General features: G+C 41.1%; 3 protein-coding genes across 10 annotated transcripts; all 3 read right to left on the minus strand.

The window, feature by feature from the left end:
- Positions 1-254: 254 nt before the first annotated feature.
- On the minus strand, positions 255-7422 carry LOC116213494 (histone deacetylase 15). Of its 8 annotated transcripts, none has more exons than XM_031548469.1 (19): positions 7306-7422; positions 6746-6788; positions 5953-6242; positions 5693-5854; positions 5481-5595; positions 4975-5051; positions 4404-4479; positions 4253-4317; positions 3875-3930; positions 3516-3639; positions 3282-3407; positions 3107-3157; positions 2591-2659; positions 2162-2270; positions 1784-1863; positions 1416-1498; positions 1256-1301; positions 793-964; positions 255-565 (listed from the first exon to the last, which is right to left on the minus strand). In XM_031548469.1, exons 3-19 carry the CDS (start codon positions 6229-6231, stop codon positions 444-446), a joined length of 1812 nt encoding a protein of 603 aa, XP_031404329.1. In that variant the 5' UTR covers positions 6232-6242; positions 6746-6788; positions 7306-7422; the 3' UTR covers positions 255-443. The 8 variants fall into 8 exon arrangements, with proteins under 8 accessions (XP_031404329.1, XP_031404327.1, XP_031404330.1 ...); XM_031548467.1 differs by having other exon boundaries at positions 5953-6236; positions 7306-7421; XM_031548470.1 differs by having other exon boundaries at positions 5980-6236; positions 7306-7419.
- A 2296-nt stretch (positions 7423-9718) lies between these two features.
- On the minus strand, positions 9719-10971 carry LOC116215366. Its single transcript, XM_031551046.1, has one exon. It carries the CDS (start codon positions 10264-10266, stop codon positions 10120-10122), a length of 147 nt encoding a protein of 48 aa, XP_031406906.1. The 5' UTR covers positions 10267-10971; the 3' UTR covers positions 9719-10119.
- Positions 10972-14620: 3649 nt separating this feature from the next.
- On the minus strand, positions 14621-18451 carry LOC116214285. The gene is made up of 9 exons (XM_031549683.1): positions 18224-18451; positions 17620-17793; positions 17066-17471; positions 16687-16967; positions 16522-16590; positions 16379-16435; positions 16127-16179; positions 15961-16036; positions 14621-15880 (listed from the first exon to the last, which is right to left on the minus strand). The coding sequence occupies exons 1-9, from the start codon at positions 18271-18273 to the stop codon at positions 14938-14940; spliced, it is 2109 nt and encodes a 702-aa protein (XP_031405543.1). The 5' UTR covers positions 18274-18451; the 3' UTR covers positions 14621-14937.
- Positions 18452-18833: the final 382 nt, after the last annotated feature.

Consider the following 18833-nt stretch of genomic DNA (forward strand, 5'->3'; position numbering starts at 1 on the left):
GTATGGATATGATCCATGGAAAATTCTTGTGCTTCCTCCTGCTATTCTCTTTTCTAGTTTCACCTGAGCAAGTTGTGAGAAGGATATGATCCATGGGCTGTTTTTAGTCCGATCTTTACCTTACTGGGGTAGCGACGGGCCTAGCTTCCTGAATCCTAATAATGGGATGCATTGTTGTCGATAGACGGGCCATTTTTAGTCCGATCTTACTCATAAAGTGCCCAAATGCAGCTGCTGGATTCACATAATCGCCATCCAAGTAAACTGCAGCTTCACTATAATGATGTGGAATGGGCTCTTAAATGAACTACGCTGCTCATCAATTTTGCATGCGTATCTGACAGAGTAGTAAACAAGGAAATACAGACCCCGCTAACGGACAAAGGTTGAATATCCCTCAGACTACTACATCTACAACTACTAAATAACTCTCCGAAGAGCTCTCAACGCCGCTTAGATTTTGCGACAAAATGGCCTTTAAGAAGAAGATGATAAAAAACGCTCTTCCGCCCCCATTTCCAACATATCGGAGCCAACGTCCGCCGTCTCTTCTTTAATTGCTTATCTGCAGAGAACAATAGCATCATTAGTAGCTTGTTCGGATACACGGGAAATGGAGGGAAAGGGATGGGAGAGAAGAGAAAGTTGTATAGGGAAGGGGAGAGAATGTTGCATATCTAAACAGCTTTTCCGCCCCTCCCCTCCATTTCCCTCAATCCAAACCGAAGGTTAACTTCAATGCCTGACCATTCATTATTGAGCGAGATTCCAGGGGAGATTTGGTTTTCTTACTCTTTTTCCGAATGGAGAATATCCTCCACTGTAAATCCAACTCCTCAAAGCTGGGTCCTAATGTAGGCCAAAAGTTCTTTTGGATCTGCAGAACTTTGAGAACAGTTTGCAGCCCTGATCTGGAAGGCCCTCTCTTCACGAATTCAGTCTCAGTATGTTCACCAAGCAAGACCTTTTTTAATTCATTTGAGAAACACCGGGTCAGCAACGGAAAAGTATCAGCTGATAAATCACTTCAAATCACACTTAACAAGTGGAAAAAGATCAGACAGCATGTACATAGAATTCATTTTTCATCAGGTACAGTGCATCAGAGCAAAATCAACACCAAATATTGGGTGGGCGTTGTTGGGGTGTGGGGTTGAATACAAAATACAAAACTGGTGCAAAGAAGGCAGAAAAGACAATGTAAGTCACGATATTGAACGAGCGCATAATGAAGTGAGATTTTATATATATTCACCTTAATAACTGCAGTAGCAGAAGAAGATATTGAACGGAGGTTGTAACTGCAAACATAAGTATTCAAGTGTATAATGAGGTCAGTATAAGGAACATTATAATCACAGATTCAACAATAAATGTAACATTCAAGGTAAGATGGACCAAGAGCGAGTACTAACCCGCCCTCAAGAATAACAAGCAACTTTCCATCAGAGAAACCATTCAGCATACGCGTCATCTGTGCATAGCCAGCCGGAGTAACCTATAGCCACAAATCAGGAAAAGAAGAAAAGAAAGGAGAAACAAGGGGGGGAGGAGAGAAAGGAGAAGAAGAATAAGCTGAAGTCCACTTAACTGCAAAAATAATAATATAGGATCTACCAATTTAAAGCAGAATATCCCCATTACAAACAACAAAATTTGCATCAACCTCTCTTGTCCTCTCTCCAGCACCCCCACCCCCACCCCAACCCCTACCGCCTTCTTCCTCTGCAATTTGGAGTTCTAAAGTAGAAATGACTAACATAAACCGGAAGAAGTTTCTTACATCACAACATCCCAGAGGATCGCCTCTTGCAGCATCAAATCCAGCTGATATGATGGTGAAATCAGGACCAAAAGCAGAAGCTGCAAAAGGGGAGTATGGTTCAAGCCAATATTTTTTAGTGCCAGGACTGGTCTTACAACAAAAACCCATACATACGACTGACCGCATCACTAAATATGCCTAAATTAGAATTATAGGGTCCTTTAACTTCAATCTAATTAATCATCAGAATACCATTTTATCGTATCAGTACATCATATTCAACCTGTCACAACATTATTCAGTAAGCAAATGAAATAAAAAAGAAATCACGAAATTTCAGTATTTCTGTCAATTTAGTAGGCAGACAACAGGATATACAGTATAAGAGATAATGACCTATTGGAAGCACAACTTGCTCAAATGCAAAAACATAATCATTATCACCAACTCCTCCACGGCTCCAAGGAATGTTCACACAATATCCTTCAGCACCTGCGGTGCCCACCTGAGGAAAGAAGACCAACAATCAAGTCACATCAGTTTCACAAAAGATTCAGTGCACTATGATTTCCCTGAGACAACAGGGTGTATAGGCTCTGGAATGGATGAAAGAAAGAGAAAGGTAAGGGAGAATAAACTAAGGACTCCACTTACGCAATCAATAAATCTAAACCAGTATATGGACGGATAAGCTATGAAGTGAGGGTAGCTACTGGAGATAGAACTATATTGTCTTTTACACGTATTCTCCAATACATCAACAAGAAAAAAAGCAAGAAACATGACGTACAGAGAAAGGAAACAATATGCTTTGAATTGAAATACCTCCCAGGCAGCACCGGTACCCGGATAGAAATTTCCTCCTTCATGTCTATGCAAGGATACATATAAAACCTATTCACATAACAAAAGATATTGATATATCAAAAAAGTTTAGATTATGAAAATAAAAAGGTTCTGAAGAAAAATAATACCACTCTGAGGACCCTAGTGAAAGTACCATTCAAAAGAAAACCACTAATAGACTTTCTTTTGTAACAAAGCGGGAGTCAAGAAATGCATCCGGAACATGTCCAAGGAAAGCGTATCTCATCACAGCATAAGCAGATACTAGGAAATTTGTAGTTTGCACGGCAAAGTCTCATTAAGAAAGGAAAAAACAAATCATTGGATTAAAAAGTAATTCATAAACCTTAACATCTGTTTGGTTTGGCATTGAAAGCGGTTTAGACTCAACCCAACAAAATTAAACATTTTAAAACCTTCTCTAGTAAATTAGAAAACAGAGCAAGTTGAGTATATCATAGAAAAGAAGAAGCTACGGTTCTCTATTTAACTCACCGTTTTGTTTCCATCAAATATTTCCTGCGTGCCATTTCCATGGTGAACATCCTGATATAGTAAAAGAATTTTATTACCAGGGAGCCCCAGATACCTCTCAAATAGAAAAGAATTGGGCAGTCACCATTTAAAAAGACTACGTAACAAATATCGATAGCAATAAATAGGAGAGTACCCAGTCAACTATTAGCACTTTCTTTGCGCCAGCAGCCTGAGCTGCTAGTGCAGCAATTGCTGCATTGTTATGTAGGCAAAACCCCATGGCATGTCTTACACCCGCGTGATGACCTGGAGGCCTAACCTGATTCATTCACTCATAACAGTAACTAACTAGTTATAGCGTGTAGTGACATAGTCATCCAATAAAACATTAAAGTGTGCTAGACAACATATAACGAGATAATCATACCAAAGCAAAACCATTCTTGCAACGTCCAGAGAAGATTTCTGAAGCGAGATCAGCACATAGACCAGCCGCAATTCTAGCAGCACGAGCTGAATGCTCATTTGCATATGTGTCCGGGGTAAAATAGCTGCCAGTCAGATAAAATCGATGATCTATGAGTCCTCAATCTGGCAACTAGCAGAGTAATCTAATGAAGAATTAGTTACTTTTAGTTCATTAAATCCCTTTTCTGAAAGACATTAGAAGACTAGATATGGTGCTAGAGAGAGGGATGGATGGCCAAAGGGATACTCAAATACATGCACGGGGCAAACCCAAATGACACATGTAATGATACTCCGTTGAGAGAGAGATAGCCCTACCTAGAATACAGATGGCTTGTAAGTTGAACAGACTCTATATGCTCTGATGAGTGGACCTGCATATTTCAAAGACGAATAATTATCAACATGCGGCTTGCCATGTGAAAGAATAAAGAAAATATTCTATAAATAACATGAAAAACTAAAATCATGATGAGAGAGAACAAGTGTCATAATTTCAGGGGAAGAGATGGCTCAAAAGAGAGCCCCGATATATGTGACCATCCCAATTGCCATAATAGAAATCCATCATCACGTGCTATTGACCAACAGAATTATTAACTTAAAGTCCACTTAGCGCTGCATTTTTTGTAACTGGACGGAGGTAACATGCAGTCATTGCCTCATCATCACATCCCAATAAAATATGCCACTTACCATCTGAAGCTCCTGTTGTGTAATTTCTCTTGAAGGAATTGGATAGCATCTTCCAGGAAATATGCCTACAAACGTTAAAATGGACATATGTCAAGCAATCATTCAGAAATGCATTAACAGAGAAAAAAACTATAATGAAAAAGAAAGATACCAGCAGTAGCAAGGCTAGCAGCAATTGCTCGGAGACGATCAGGTCGCTCAGGGTGGGGATGCGATTTCACCACAACCTACTCTAGCATAACAACAAAGAAAATTAGCAGAAGGAATATTAAGATATTCAACCGAAAAATGGAATATCAGGATAGAAGAAATAAAATTCAGTAATTCAAGGTGCTCATATAAGTTTTTTGAGATAAAACATGTTCAGTTAATAGATTCTCAAGCTTAAAACGGTAAGTCGGTTCCTAGGTTTGACTACTCGGTGGAAGATTCAGAGTCCAAAGCCACATCTTTACCACCAAGACTACAAATAAAAGCTCCAGACGGTTTCTTGATCATGCATTTTCTTCTGCCTTTTCTTTTTCTTTTTCTTTTTTTTTAATATGAAAAGGTAGTAACAAGAAAGAGAGGTGCTACGCTTTTTATCATCCTGGCGTCAAGCTATTTTTCTGCAGAACCTACCCCCAGTTACTGGATCTAACCCTCCACGAAAAGTATGAAATTGTGCATGTTTTAACCAATTCAAGGTAAAAAAAGGAGTTGCTCAGGGAATAGCAGCATACCTCAGAATGTAGCAGCATCCTCTCATCAAATCCCACAGCAGTGGAACAGCTTGAGACAGAATTTCTTGAGGAAGAATCTATACAAGCAAGGAGAAAATCATTGGGGTGAATCTGAATAGGAGTCATTCAAAGATACTGTGCTGAGTACACTCATTTATGCATTTATGAAATTATAATATGCTCTGCCGGGAGAAAAAATGTACAAAAATGGTGCAGGTTCCTGTTGTCTCAGAGAAAGTTCAAACAAATTGTCTTTGAGCAGTTCCTATCTCCTGCATATTCTTTTCCATACCACCGGGCCAACAGCTTACGCATAGTTAGGCCAACACTCTGTTTTTACAATAAAACCACCAAAGAAGATGCCACATAATTGTCACACAAATTCAACATACATTGGCCATTTGAGGTATCAATAGACAGACCACAATCAGCAACCACATAGAAAGCTCAGCCAGAAGCAACTGTGAACTTCATGTGCCAAAAATGTTGAAACAATAAGCAAACACCTGCATCTCTTCCTGCTGATTCTGATTCAGTTCTAGAAGCAATTGCATCTTCAAAGAATGGAGAAGCAAAGAAGCCATTCCTCAATATTCCTGAGCGTTTATGTTCCCCACAAACCTGCAGGAATGGAAATAAAAAATGAAATGGATTGCCACCTAGCAAATCATAGAGAAGGCCAAAGACTAAATGAAATATATAGATGAAATAAACATACATCACAGTGAACAACATCATCAAGGTTGACCATCGTACAGTTAGTGCAAAACCACTTCAGAATTTCCACATGCCTCTTCAAAGGTTCCCAATCACTATCCTCCTCATCATCTTCGTTGAAAGCAGTTTCATACTCGTTCATGTCCTGCAGAGTCATTTCATTCTGGAGTAAAAACATGTCAGAATGACATGTTGTTATGCAGCTGCCAGCTTATTCAGCAAGTAGCCACACCCTAGATCAAGTCAAGGAGTTCAACTTACAAGCACATCATTGGACAGTGGACTCACATTTAAGTTAGCTTCTATAGCCCCATGATGGATTCCCGATATGCTTTCGCCTCGACAAGGTTCGCTGTGATGGTTTATTGTGGCTTCATCAAATTCCAATGTTCCATTCCTGGTTTCCATATCCTGGCATGGAAGCTCATCAATTTGATTGTGGTTGCTATTCCCAGCCTTCTCACTTGTTAGACGACTAACTGGAATGGCTTCAGAAACCATATTGCACTCAGAATTCACATGGAGAGTCCCAGCCAGCATTATTCCTTGACCAATTGAGAGAAGTTCAAGTATAATAAGAAACTGAGAATAAGTTTTCATAACAGAAAGTAAAGAAAGAATCCAAAATCTTTCTATAATTTGGAAGATGAAAGAAAACAGTGAAATGAAGGAAGACCCAAGCTCTGTGGACTGTAGAACCGTTTTTAATAATAAGGTTACCACAACTTTTCATGGATGTCATTTCAGAAGCTCTATCGTGTGCTTCACTATGCAAACAGCGCATCTAGATTGTTTTGCAACAATAGTACATGAAAAAATCCAAAGTGCCAGGTCCTTATTCAAAGGTTTATAGAACACAAAAAATTGCCATTCTGCTAAGGAATTGGAACCTTAATTAGGTCAAAGGACAACTACTCCAACGTTCATGAATGACAAAGAAGCGCCGAAGGAAGATTTTCAGGTCATTTTTCAAATAAATGTACCCCAAGAAAAATACACAAATAAAAACAAAGACGGCATTGAGTTGCTGGTCATATAATTTAGAGAAACTCACGAGTTCACTCGCGAAACAGGAGTGCTCGTCATCCACATTTGAACTGCAACGAAATCCAAAGGAAGATTATGAAATTCCTAACAAGAGGAGCAGGCGATAAAATTCATCAGAAATTCACGCACAGAACATCCGGCAATCAAAGTAATTCTCTATGATACTGAAAGAGTAGCAAACATTTCTCTCGAGCTCGGACCATGAGACAACATATCGCACATCGATCTACTTAGTTGTTACGCCACAAGCTAAAAATCCGTCCCTAAACTTAGAATGCCGCCTCTTTCACTTCCGCTGAGGGGACGAAATGAGGCAGGCTCGGGACAGAATCTAAGCGAGGAGCTCCAAGATCAGAACAAGATCAAACAAAAAAGCAGCTCGATCGAACACAAGGAGCATGAAGAAAAGCTTAAAACCCTAGAGGTTTAAGTTTTCGCTGGCTCGAACATCATTACATCATTGAAACGGCAAAACCCTAGCATGCACGAAGCTTTGACGTCAGCGTCGAAGCTCAGAACACGTAAATCGCCATTGAAGCACATAGTAGGAACACGAAGAGAGCTCACCGGCATAAATCTCAGATCTTCGACCGGAGAGAGAGAGAGAGAGAGAGAGAGAGAGAGAGAGAGAGCGGGAGGAGGAATTATCGAAATAACGCGCGAGACAGTTTTGAGCCGACCAGGAAAGGAAGCAGAAAGATGGGGACTTTCCCTTGCAAATACGACAAGTTGAGGGAGGAGAAGTGAAACATTTCATTAGTACGAGGGGGGAGTTGTAATAATGAAAACTAACATCATTTTTCCTTTCTTTTTTTTTTTCTCGGTAGGCTCATTTTTTTCCTTCTGTTATTACAAATTTACAAGGAAGATCGATGGGTCAAGAATAAGATAATGTTTAGAGAGCGAGTGTCATCGTATTGAACCATGCTATAAATTTTCTATACCAATACAGCTCCGTTCTTTTAAAAATATAACAAATCAAGGAGCGATTGAACAATTTTATTTTTTTTTGGTGGTGTAATTTCATTGATAAAATGAATGTGTGTAAGGTTCATAGCCACTCATTCAAGAATTCTATGTGCTATATGCATCAAGAGAGCATATAAGCTCCACCTGCAGAACAGCAAAATTATCTAAAACCAAGAGACTTTGCAATTTCTGAATTTGCTATTTTGAAGCCTACGTTTGGGATGGATATAATCTTCATTCTCATATCTTCAATAAGTACCCCGCAAATTAATCTTGCAGCATCCATGTACTTCTTTTAGAATATCATGTCATTCCTCTCAATCCAGACCTCGTATACATAAACTGTCCGAAGACTCTTCAAACAGATAGAAGTACCCAGAGATCTGCCCTTCAAAGAGGAGACCCGATGGAATGCAGATTGCCAATTGGAGCGCCGATGAAAAATGCCCACGAGATACGTCTCCCATATTCCATTTAGTGAACCTGCATGTAAAAAACTAGTGATCTCGAGTTTCCTGTTCTCCGCATAATTCATCACAATCTACGTTCTGCGACATTCATCGAGCCCCACTTGGAGACTCTCTCCTTAGTCCTTAGTACTTGACATGTTTAACGTTGCCGATGAACATATGAAGGACACTTTCGGGATGTGCCCTATGATTATCCAGATTGCCTTGCCCCATGCAACTTTTTGGCTTCTGAAGTACTGCCAGGAGCATGAGATGGAGTAGGATCCCGACTTGTGTAGTGCCCAGGCCACCTTGTCTTTAGGGAGTAGAGGAATATCTTCAGCCAAGTGCTTTAGCTTGAGGTTCTCTACTTCAAGGCCCTTTGCCATGCCCTTTCCTTCGAAACTTCTTGTGGAACAGTTACGGCAATGTATACTTGATATATATCGTCACACTGCCGCTGCCTTCTTTAACCTTTTTAACGTGGTCGCTTCAACGTCAGAATTTACAGTGAAATGCTTGAATACGGAGAGATTTGAAAGGATGGAACAAGAAAAGTTTACTTGCACTTTTATAAGATGCAGAAAGACCGAGAGAGATACAATTGCGCGGAAAGCATAAGGATTAAATTATTTAAAATAAAAAAAAATCAATGTTTCTAAATTGTTTATGCATTTCGATTTGGATTATTATTTAGAGGATTGTAATGTAATAGTACATGTTAGATTCTAAATTCATTTCTCGTCAATGGAATTTCCTCGTGCTCTCATATTTTTATTTTTTTCTATTACCTGTTATGTCTGTTAGCTTCCTTTCAACCAATAAATAATAATAATAATAATTCACCTCCTTAACCTGTACAATAGTTGTAGTCCATCTCTCTCTCTCTATCGCAGCAAGTGATCATTTTTTCCTAGATCAGAATTAATATGAAGCAACTATTAAACACAATTGATCCTGATCAAACAGAAAAAATGACCCCTTTCTGAATAAAAACAGAAAAATAGTTGCCGGGGTATCCCAACCATATGATGTCTGTTATACATAGAAGCACATCGTAGATCGCTTACACACCGTGCCATATGGATTAGTTGGTCTGTCATAGGCTAGGTTTGTCCATGTGCAACCCGTTTCGATTCAAGTCTTCCCGGCATTGCATATTGCCAGCAACAGAGACAATAATTTATGCAGTATACATATTGTTACAGCTTTTGCCATGGTGGTTATAAACACTTTTTTTTTTATAAGTATGGTGGTTATAAACACTTGATCATAGTAGTTTGGACACATTCGCAGTCCGTCAAACATCTGATCCAAGATACACACTCCACCAGAACAAATCTACAAATGCACAATTCGTCCCAACATAATATAGTTACTATATCTATCTAATTCTATTAGGGTTACAGACGAAGGCCGCCATATTTTTTGCTAACCACAAAGTAGCAAAGTTACCTTCCATAGATAACATACTTCAGATACGATTCTCTTGATGCAAGTACGATTCAAACAAGATAAAGGATTGAGAGGAATGATTCAGGCAGCTCAAATTCCACGCATAGAGCACGGATATAGTAACTTCTTAAAGCCTTGTTTTGAACTTTATTTGATACGTACATCTGATCGATGTATACATATGGTTGTTCAAAGAGATGCTCGAAGAAAATCCTTGGGGGTTCCTCATCATGGAAAGAGCGAAGAATTAGAAGGAAAAGAAGACCCACAGTTTATGAACATCTGAACATATGTGGGGCAAAAAAAAAAAAAGAACTAAATGTTCACCTCCTTAAACCCGAATTTTGGGATTCGATTTCGAAGCGAAACAGAATAGAGAGTATTAATCTAATACTCACGATTCTGCTATATTTACATGATCAAAAGTAAAAAAATAAGCAAGAAATGAGCAAAACCCGAAGAAACCCCGGGAGCAGGATGATGATGAGGAGGATTGAGCTAGGATCGATTAATCTTGCCAGCAGAGCAGCATAACGACGCATCGCCGTATGATGTAGAGCCGACTCCTCTGCTCCTTGAGGAATCTCCCAAGCCCTTTACATGGAATCAGCTTCCTCTTGGAACTACCCTCCATCATCTTTGCACCACTTCTCATCTTCTTTGCAGAACTTAATTTTCTTAATTTTTTTCTCACTTTTTTTCCGCTTAATTTCTTGATATATGTAGTAAGACTATTTGCTGCTGTCTTCTCTAATTTTCAATTGGCGGATGTTCAGCTTAGGGATATATACATAACTAGAGAATTGCATGAAGGAGAGGAACACTATTTATGATCATACAATGAAGATGGAAGGATCCACACATATATACACACACTCTTATATATGTAGATGTGTGTGTGTGCGGAGACCAATTCCATGTTTCAAGTAATGGTCTTTTTTATCATCACCGGGCACTTTGGGCCCCAGAATCCCTTTATTGCGAGTACACTTTCCACCACTGGTATCCCGCAACCTATCTGCACACCAGAAACTACGATACCGGGCCCTGTCTCAATCGGGATCGACTTACGCAGGAGCGTGAGACTAGCACCAAATGGTAAGACAATCAGAACGAGCGACCGGCTGGGCAGTTACAATGGTAATTAGAGGTGATCATCAGATCTAGTTGGAAACCATGTTTATATGGGGGGGGTGTGTGTGTGTGATAGCATTGTACGTGCCTTACCAATTTGAATTGAAAACCACTTACCTTGTCCAGCAGTGGAGGTTGACGTTGTTGGGCCTAAGCATGTCTCCCAATAATGCAAGAAAAATATAGATTGAATGCATTACATTAGTCGGTGCCTATCTCGGGTGGAAAGGATTCTCGTTAAATAATTCGGATTTTCTGTTTTGGTTCTCGCATAATGAAAGATATCTAGCATAAAAAAAATCTTCATAACTTTAATATGATAAGAAAGAATTATGAACTTATGTCTAACTTTTTGGGTGTCAAATCAGGACATATGTGTCGGAGGAAGTTGCCAAGATCCATCCTATAAACATCACCCACGCATATGAATGGAGCATCCAACCTAGTCATCAGCTTATTAATCAATGATTCGGTAAATAAATTGAGTAGAGAAATTTGACAAGTATGTTCCTCTGCGATCGAGATAACGCAGAAGGGTCAGTGACGCTCCGGATCAATCTGCATCGTGAGCGAGCCTTGGACCTTGAAATGTAAAATTCTCATTTGGATCTACACAGATTCGAGTCCATCTGCAACTCAAAAGTTTAAGTTAATAGATTGTTCGAACCAAAACTCATATAAACTTGTGGTTTCTTTCTCAATTTTTCCATGCGAGATAACGTATTTCAACAGACCTTGATATATACGTCATATTACCTTTCTTTATTTCAACTTCGAGAATCTTTTTTTATTATGAATGAGAAATTACCGAGCAAACACATAAGTAGAGTAGAGATGATCTCGGTCCTAGGGTTTGTTTTCTCCTAGGAAACCACCGTACCCCTAACGAGATATGATTTGACGGGCTTGTTATTATTATTTTTTAATAATTGACAAGCTTGTTATTTAGCTTAAGTTGACGTTTTAGGCCATGCGGTTTAAATACATTATCTACTCAATTTTTTTTGACTATATATAATCCGAAAGGAGATAATTGGAAAATAGGAGGTCTGTGGCGCCCACGGCGACTAAGAAAGCGTACGGGAGAAGGTGGGGAAGGCAGACACGTGAAGTTCACGGGACAGGCGTGGTCATTGTCTAGGCCGAGGCAGACAACTTGGCCCGTTTGGTAGCCCTGAACAGGCTTTTCGATTCCGAGCCGGTTCCGTATGAATGCCCATTACTTGGTTTGGGTACATTTTTTGGTCCGTAATGAGCTTTCCGGATGCAAGACTTATTCCAGCCCAACGTGGAAAGGCTCTTCCGGATGATGGTGTACGTATTAGGTGTTCCGGACCGATCCTTGCGGCCCATTGATGCCAAATATCAATAATACCCTCTCTGTTTATTAAGTTTTCCAGTCTGCCACTCAGTCATTTGCCTCTTCCTCCAGTCCCGACCTTCTCCAACTGTCGTCACCTCGACGACGCGCCATCTCTGATGGCGCCACAGACCTGTCCTTGACCGTTGGGGGCCGGAAAAGCCAAATCCGGCCTCATCTCGGCCTTCTATGGCCTCGAAGATTTACGCTTCTCCAATTCTCTCCAATGACTCTCCCGTGATGTGGCTCCCGGGAAGACGCTCAAGAGTTAAGACAGAGAACTCTTCCGAGCAAGATTAATTAGTGGCCAAGAAGACCCAAAGTACGCTGAAGCCAAATTAGAGATCTCAATAAATATGAATTTACATAAGAAACATATTGCAAAAGCTACTTCCAAAGAAACGATTGGAAAAGCCAAGGTTTCTTTTTTTTTATTTTTTTTTTATATTAATTTTTTTATATATATTAATATAATATATTTCAAAATAAATAAATATCAATACTATATGATGACGTTGACATAGGGCGTTTTGGCAATTTGGTTTGTAATAATCTTTTATTCCCCATTCATTTTGATCGCACATTCCACGTTACCAAACTATTCAATACTTTCTATCCATTGTCCCGATTATTATTCCTTACAAATTCTCTTCCTTATCAATTTTATTAATTTCGTTCCTTACTACCAAACATGTTGTAAGTTCTCACTAATCTCTTGGCTTTGAGCCACACAACCCCCAACTCTCCTCCTTTAAAAATTTCTACAAGAGAGCTATTTTAATTTTATCCGACTAATTTTCATCGTCCACGTGAACATTTTGAAAATCCATAGAATGGATAAATTACACGGGTGGTATAAAAAATTTCAGAAATGTAATATTATGGTATAAAATGAATTTTTTGCTACAATTTGATACACAGATTTTCAAAATTATTTTAATCAGGTACATTCCGCCATTTTCAAATTAACACCATCTCGAAAATAATGACACGGCAAATGATGTGTCAGGAGGCATCTAATGTGGCACGAATATTAAAATAAAAAAACTCTCTCTCTCTCCACCCTCTCTCTTCCCTCTCTTCAGGACTGTCTGTCTCTCCACTCTCTCTCCCATATCTCTCTATCTCAACTGTCTCTCTTCTTCCTTCTCCCTCCTTCCCTCTTAAAAGCTATCCCCATAAATCCTTTCATGAACCATACTCATCCGTTCTCTCGCTCCTAGCCTGCCATGGAAGCTCTTAGTTCCCCAACCCAACACCTCCTTCTCAAGCGAAAGGCTCGATGATACTAGGAGAAAAGAGTCAGAGGTCATTGTTCCTAATTTTGACTCCAATGATAAAAGCAATACAAACACAAAACCCAAAGGTCCCGCATTTGCGAGCTCCGACGCCGTTCAAGGAAAATAGAGGAGACAGAACTCACACAGATGAAATTCTTCACCCTGCGATTCCAGCGGGAGGACACTGAGCTGGCAATCTCGAGGATTCTAGTTTGAGAAGGAATCGGTCGGCTACTTGCTAGGACTGAAGTCGCCAGGGGGCTCAGACCCCGCCGGCAACCCTTGGTCGGCGGTAGGGTCGCTGGTGGCCCCCTCCCTCGGTTCGGCCGAAAAAGCTAGAGAGAGACAAGACACGAGGAGAGAGACGAGGGTAGAAGAGAACAGAGAGTTTGAGAGACAGAATTAAAAAAAATTTTACTTTTCTTTTGCATTTTTTTTAAACATTTATTATTATTTTAATAATTATCTTTGTTTTTGTGTTATTTGTTTAGCCACGTCATCATTTTTTCTAATGGTGTTAGTTTGAAATTGATGGAATGTACCTGATTGAAATCATTTTGATCAGTCGTGTACCAAATTGCAGTGAAAAATTCTATTTCCACTAGAATAGATAAATGCGATTATATAAACGTGTAATTGTCTTAATAAGGAGTATTACCGATTTCTGATGAATGGAAACTTTGCCTTTTAACGGGGAGCACCCAACTCGACGAAATGTTTTTTTTCCCAACAAATCCAAGCACGTTTCTTTGATGAGTGACAGTCCAGAGAAAAGTGCACTTTGATTTGGAGCCATGAACTTTGTTCTTTGAATCAAGGCCATAGAATACGCATGACCGGTTACGCCCTGCTATGATCATTTGTGAAACGACTTGCGTGGCTCGCAACAGAAGACGCAGAGGAAGAAGCTGCGGACGGCCCGCGCAAGTCTCTTCTCCCCCCCCCCCCCCCCCCCCCCCCCCGTCATTTGTTCCTGCCCTGCAAGTGATTCTCCACAGCATGACACTGATATGATCATTCAGGAAACCATTTGCGTGGCTCGCTACCAATGAGGTGCACAGGCACCTGATCATCACGACCCACTCCATAGTGAGCAAACCGCCATATCTGGTTGGTATGTACGATAACTAGGACCAAGGACCGAATGATTGCAGCGACAAGCAATTCATCCGAAGACATTCCTCTGAGTGAAAAGAAAATGTACAACTATTGTTTACGTAAATATTTACAACCCGTTTCACAGTACTGTTAAGTGGTGAAAATTTAAGGCCAAACAGTCTATGTACATTAATCTTTTACAAGAGAGCCCATCCCCGATTTAATTAGGAGGGCAAAAAAATTTACACGCACCCCTATTCCAAAACTTAAACTAAAATACAACAGCAGGGAGAGCACAACCTCGATGCCGATACAATCTTATAGTATAGGCTGTGAACTAAACCGTAATGACTAAATTCTGTCGACAGTCCACAGAAATCATATATTACCTCTATGTAGTTCATAGCTCGATCGAATAAATTAAGATTGCCTTTCAATCGGTAGTCGGAATCTGTCATTTTCTCTTCACCTTCATGGACTTCTGACCCGGCAGGTGCTTCTCGTCGGACTTCTTCTTTCTGGGCCCCACGAGCAGCAGCTGTGACATAACGTAAGCTAGTAGTTCCTCACGGTGGGAGAATGTGAAGTCCAAATGGGCGTACTTGAATTCTCTATAAGACACGTCGACCCCGGACTCCTTCATCAGCCTGTAGTGCTTCCTCACCATTGAGGACCTAATCACCTTATCCTTCTTTCCGGCAACCAGATCAACCGGCACATCGATTAGACCATAGTGTTCACCGAGATCCAAGGGCTCAGGAGTCCCATAGACCTCAATGTTCGCAGACGGGCTCCCGTAATCATACATCCTGAACTTTCCTGACCGCTTGATCTGCGCTAAATGGAGTGCCAGTTGGAGCGAAACCCCGGGCATATCATTCATATTATAGTGAGGCAGGCCCAAGACCCCGACCCAGTTCGAGCTGTCCCCACCCACCACGTAGCTCATTAGGGTCTGGACTAGCCCACCAACAGCAGGATAGTTATGGAAGTCCCGGGCCAACTTGTTCAACAGCATGCGAAAGAATCTGGTCGGGATATAGAAGGCAGGAATAAGAAGGGATAGGATAGGAGACAGCAAGAGAAAGAGGTTTTCAAGAACCGTGAAAACTAAATTGGAGTCTCCATGAAACCCAGCAGGGGATAACAAGATCAGTCTCGACAGCCTATGTGGCTTCTCCTCGATTCGGCGTGTGATAATGTACATTAGCATGGCGGCTCCTCCGAGGCTGTGGCAGATTGCACAGAGACTGTAGGGCTGACCACCTTCTGAAGTTAATTCTTCCTCGGACTCGGGTTGGGTAAGTTTCAGTTCCGATGTTTTAACCTCATGGATCTTCTCTATCATGGCAGGAATATCCTTAGTCCCGTGCTCATTGATGGAGTACCGCCAATACCTGCATCAGTTGATAAGATTAAGCAGAGGGCATACAGGAAGTAGGATGAATGAGCAAGAGAATTTCAGGTGTAAACTCACTGTCGAGAGGAAATGTTCTTGTCGACATGTTCCCTGGAAACCAGACCACGAAAGTTCCCGAGGAAAACATCGTACCCTGCAAAGTAAGAAACAGCAATGCATAATGAGCTTCCACAAAATGTGTGTATTAGATGCACTAACAGCCTCAAGGTGGACAGATACAGACCTTGATCATAGGCTGCAAAGGCTGGAGAGCCAACAATGCCATTTGATACCCAACTGCCACAATAAGTCAAATGTGAGAACGGACACAACGTGGCTAGTGAGTCAGAGAAATGATCTTAGACGTGAGACAATACATAGATTCGGTTAATTTTTCGTTTCAAAGAACAAAAGAGAGAACATAATTCCAAATAGTGTCCCACTTCTGAGAATCTCAGGTCATTGTACAACCGAAAAGAGGGAGAAAATAACCCACCCCATCGATGAATCGAACACACCGTGCTGTAAATAAACAGCCTTCCTCGCATCACGCCTGCAGCAGAAGTAGATAACTCATGAAGCAAGACGTACAACGTAAACAATATACGACGTGACAAGATAGTAAGAATGCTGGAATACCTCGGGATTCTTTCCAGTAGAAGAACATATCCATCAGCGGTGATGACATGGATAGCTTCATATGGATACCTGAAAGAGGAGGGAATAATGTTCACAAAAATTGCACAAATCTGGATCATGAAACAGGTAAACAAGGGAACTCAGGCTACCGGTCAAGGACATTACCCTAGCTCAGTTATCACATCCTGACATGTTCTAGCATCCGTATTTAAGGGGTTCCTGAATGAGGTTTTACTCTCGGAGAGAGACGGATCATCCTCTCCAAGTGTAGCTGTGTTATCTGAGGGTTCTGAAGCTACTTGAGTACTGTGACTAGAATTGCCGTGTGATGAAAAATATCCACGTAATATTCTGATAGCTTCTGTGGGTGAGAAGAAACAGCGTGCAGCCTTGTGAACAGCATCAAATATAGCCTCTATAAAAATCTCTATAGCTAAATGAAGATCCTGACATACCAGCGAAAAGGGAAAAAGATAGTGAGACAAAGATGGGTGTACATGCAAAATTTATCTGTTAGCTTTCGGTAAATAGAATGTAGCCATACCTCAATGACTCCACGTCTTCTGTCTGTTGTCCTCTGAATGAAATGATCCTTAAGACTTTGTGCTTTCGATAAGGAATTTATGCGCGGTGAAGGGCTCTGGGGTCTGGAGCGAGAGGAGCCTGTTGTTTTCCTAAAAGAGAGAAAACAGAAAATACGAGAAAACATAGCCAGCAGAAGCTGCAGCGGGAACAGAATCCAAGAAAAAATCTGTCTGGTCCAACTTGTCTGCAGTCTGCTGCGTCTAGAGAGGGAACTGGTCCTAGAGGCTCTTGAGCTTTGGGATAACGGTGAAGGAGGGCAGACATCATCATCGCTGTCATATTCCCCGGATGAGTAATCTAAGCTAGAACCAGTATCAGAATCCACCGAGAGCTCATGGATGAACTGATTAAAGGAGGACGCCCCACTGCCACAGTCAAGGACAACAAATAGAATCAGTAAGAATCATCACTGCTGAACGATAGTAAACCAGAAGACTTTCTCATTCCATTAACATCGCCAGCGAGCTAAAACTGTAGTCAAATTACATATCGGTTTTGCACAGTAAGACTCACTTCTCCATCCAACGAGGGAGGCGGGGTCCTCGGAAAGTAGGCCACAGCTCCCACCCATGCACGCCTTCCAGAATAGGAGACTTGCCGGGCAAAAGGGTCAATAGAATTGCCGAGACGCCATTTATAAACCTCACGATGTTATTTAAGGACTCGTAAGTAATCGTCTTCACTGATCTGCACAAGAACCAGCAATTAACATTACTCATTAACTGAATCACCGAGCATTCGGAACAGAGTATCTTCCATCACACCCCACTGGCATAATCAAAGCTAAAGAGCTAAGCAGATCAGGAAAGTCAAACAGCATTAAGTTAGAACCCAAAGCAATGAAACCATATGAAAACACCAATCTCTCATCAATCAACATAGCAGAATCAACGTCGCCCCATTTCCCCATCCATCCTCTTGTTTCACTTATAAGCAGCTGAAACCACCTCAGACACGCACAGGTCCTCCCCTAAAAAGACTCAAGATTTACATCCAATCCGGGTTTCTGCGAACGAGACCCCTCCCATGTACGGAAAAATGGCATCGATTGGATGCTTGATCGGAGGATGGCAGCTGAATCGGGTCAAGAGTAGGAACAAGGAACAGGAGGACTCACTCTTTGGCGACGGCGAGGCCGTTGTCGACGAGCTGCTGCACCTTCACCATGATCAGGAGAAGCTTCCACTTTGTCCAGCACAGGGGAAATGGATCAGAGCGAGATCGGAGGAGGAGGGATCATTGACAGGGGACGAGAGGGAATCTAGCGGAGTTTTGATTCCGGGAGAATTTAAAGGACGCGGGGGGGATGATGAGATGCCGACGATGAAGATTGAGACAGAAGGATTGAATATTATCTGCCGAAAGGCAACGGCGATTCTTGACGTACGGCAGGTCGGTTACAGTTCTCGTTGGGGCCTGGAATCCCACGTGGCGTGATGCAATTGGGTAAGGTGTCGGTTTCAGGTCGGGTCGGGTCCGGTCTGAGTCAATCGGTTGTAGCGTGCGGGGAGATTCAAGTGAGAAGTGAGGAAAATGTGAGACACGTGGTCGGTTTGGTTCTAAGCCGCGGATACTTTATAGTTAGCGTTTTCGATTAAGGTTTTTTTTTTTTTTTTTTTAAATCAGGGAGCAACACGTCGGATGTTATCCAAAAATTGCTAGCAAAGAAATTACCAAATTGCAAGAATATCTTGTTAATTTACAGCAAACTTGCTATAATAAGAGGA

Source organism: Punica granatum, chromosome 7 (assembly GCF_007655135.1).
Source record: "Punica granatum isolate Tunisia-2019 chromosome 7, ASM765513v2, whole genome shotgun sequence".
NCBI lineage: Eukaryota > Viridiplantae > Streptophyta > Magnoliopsida > Myrtales > Lythraceae > Punica > Punica granatum.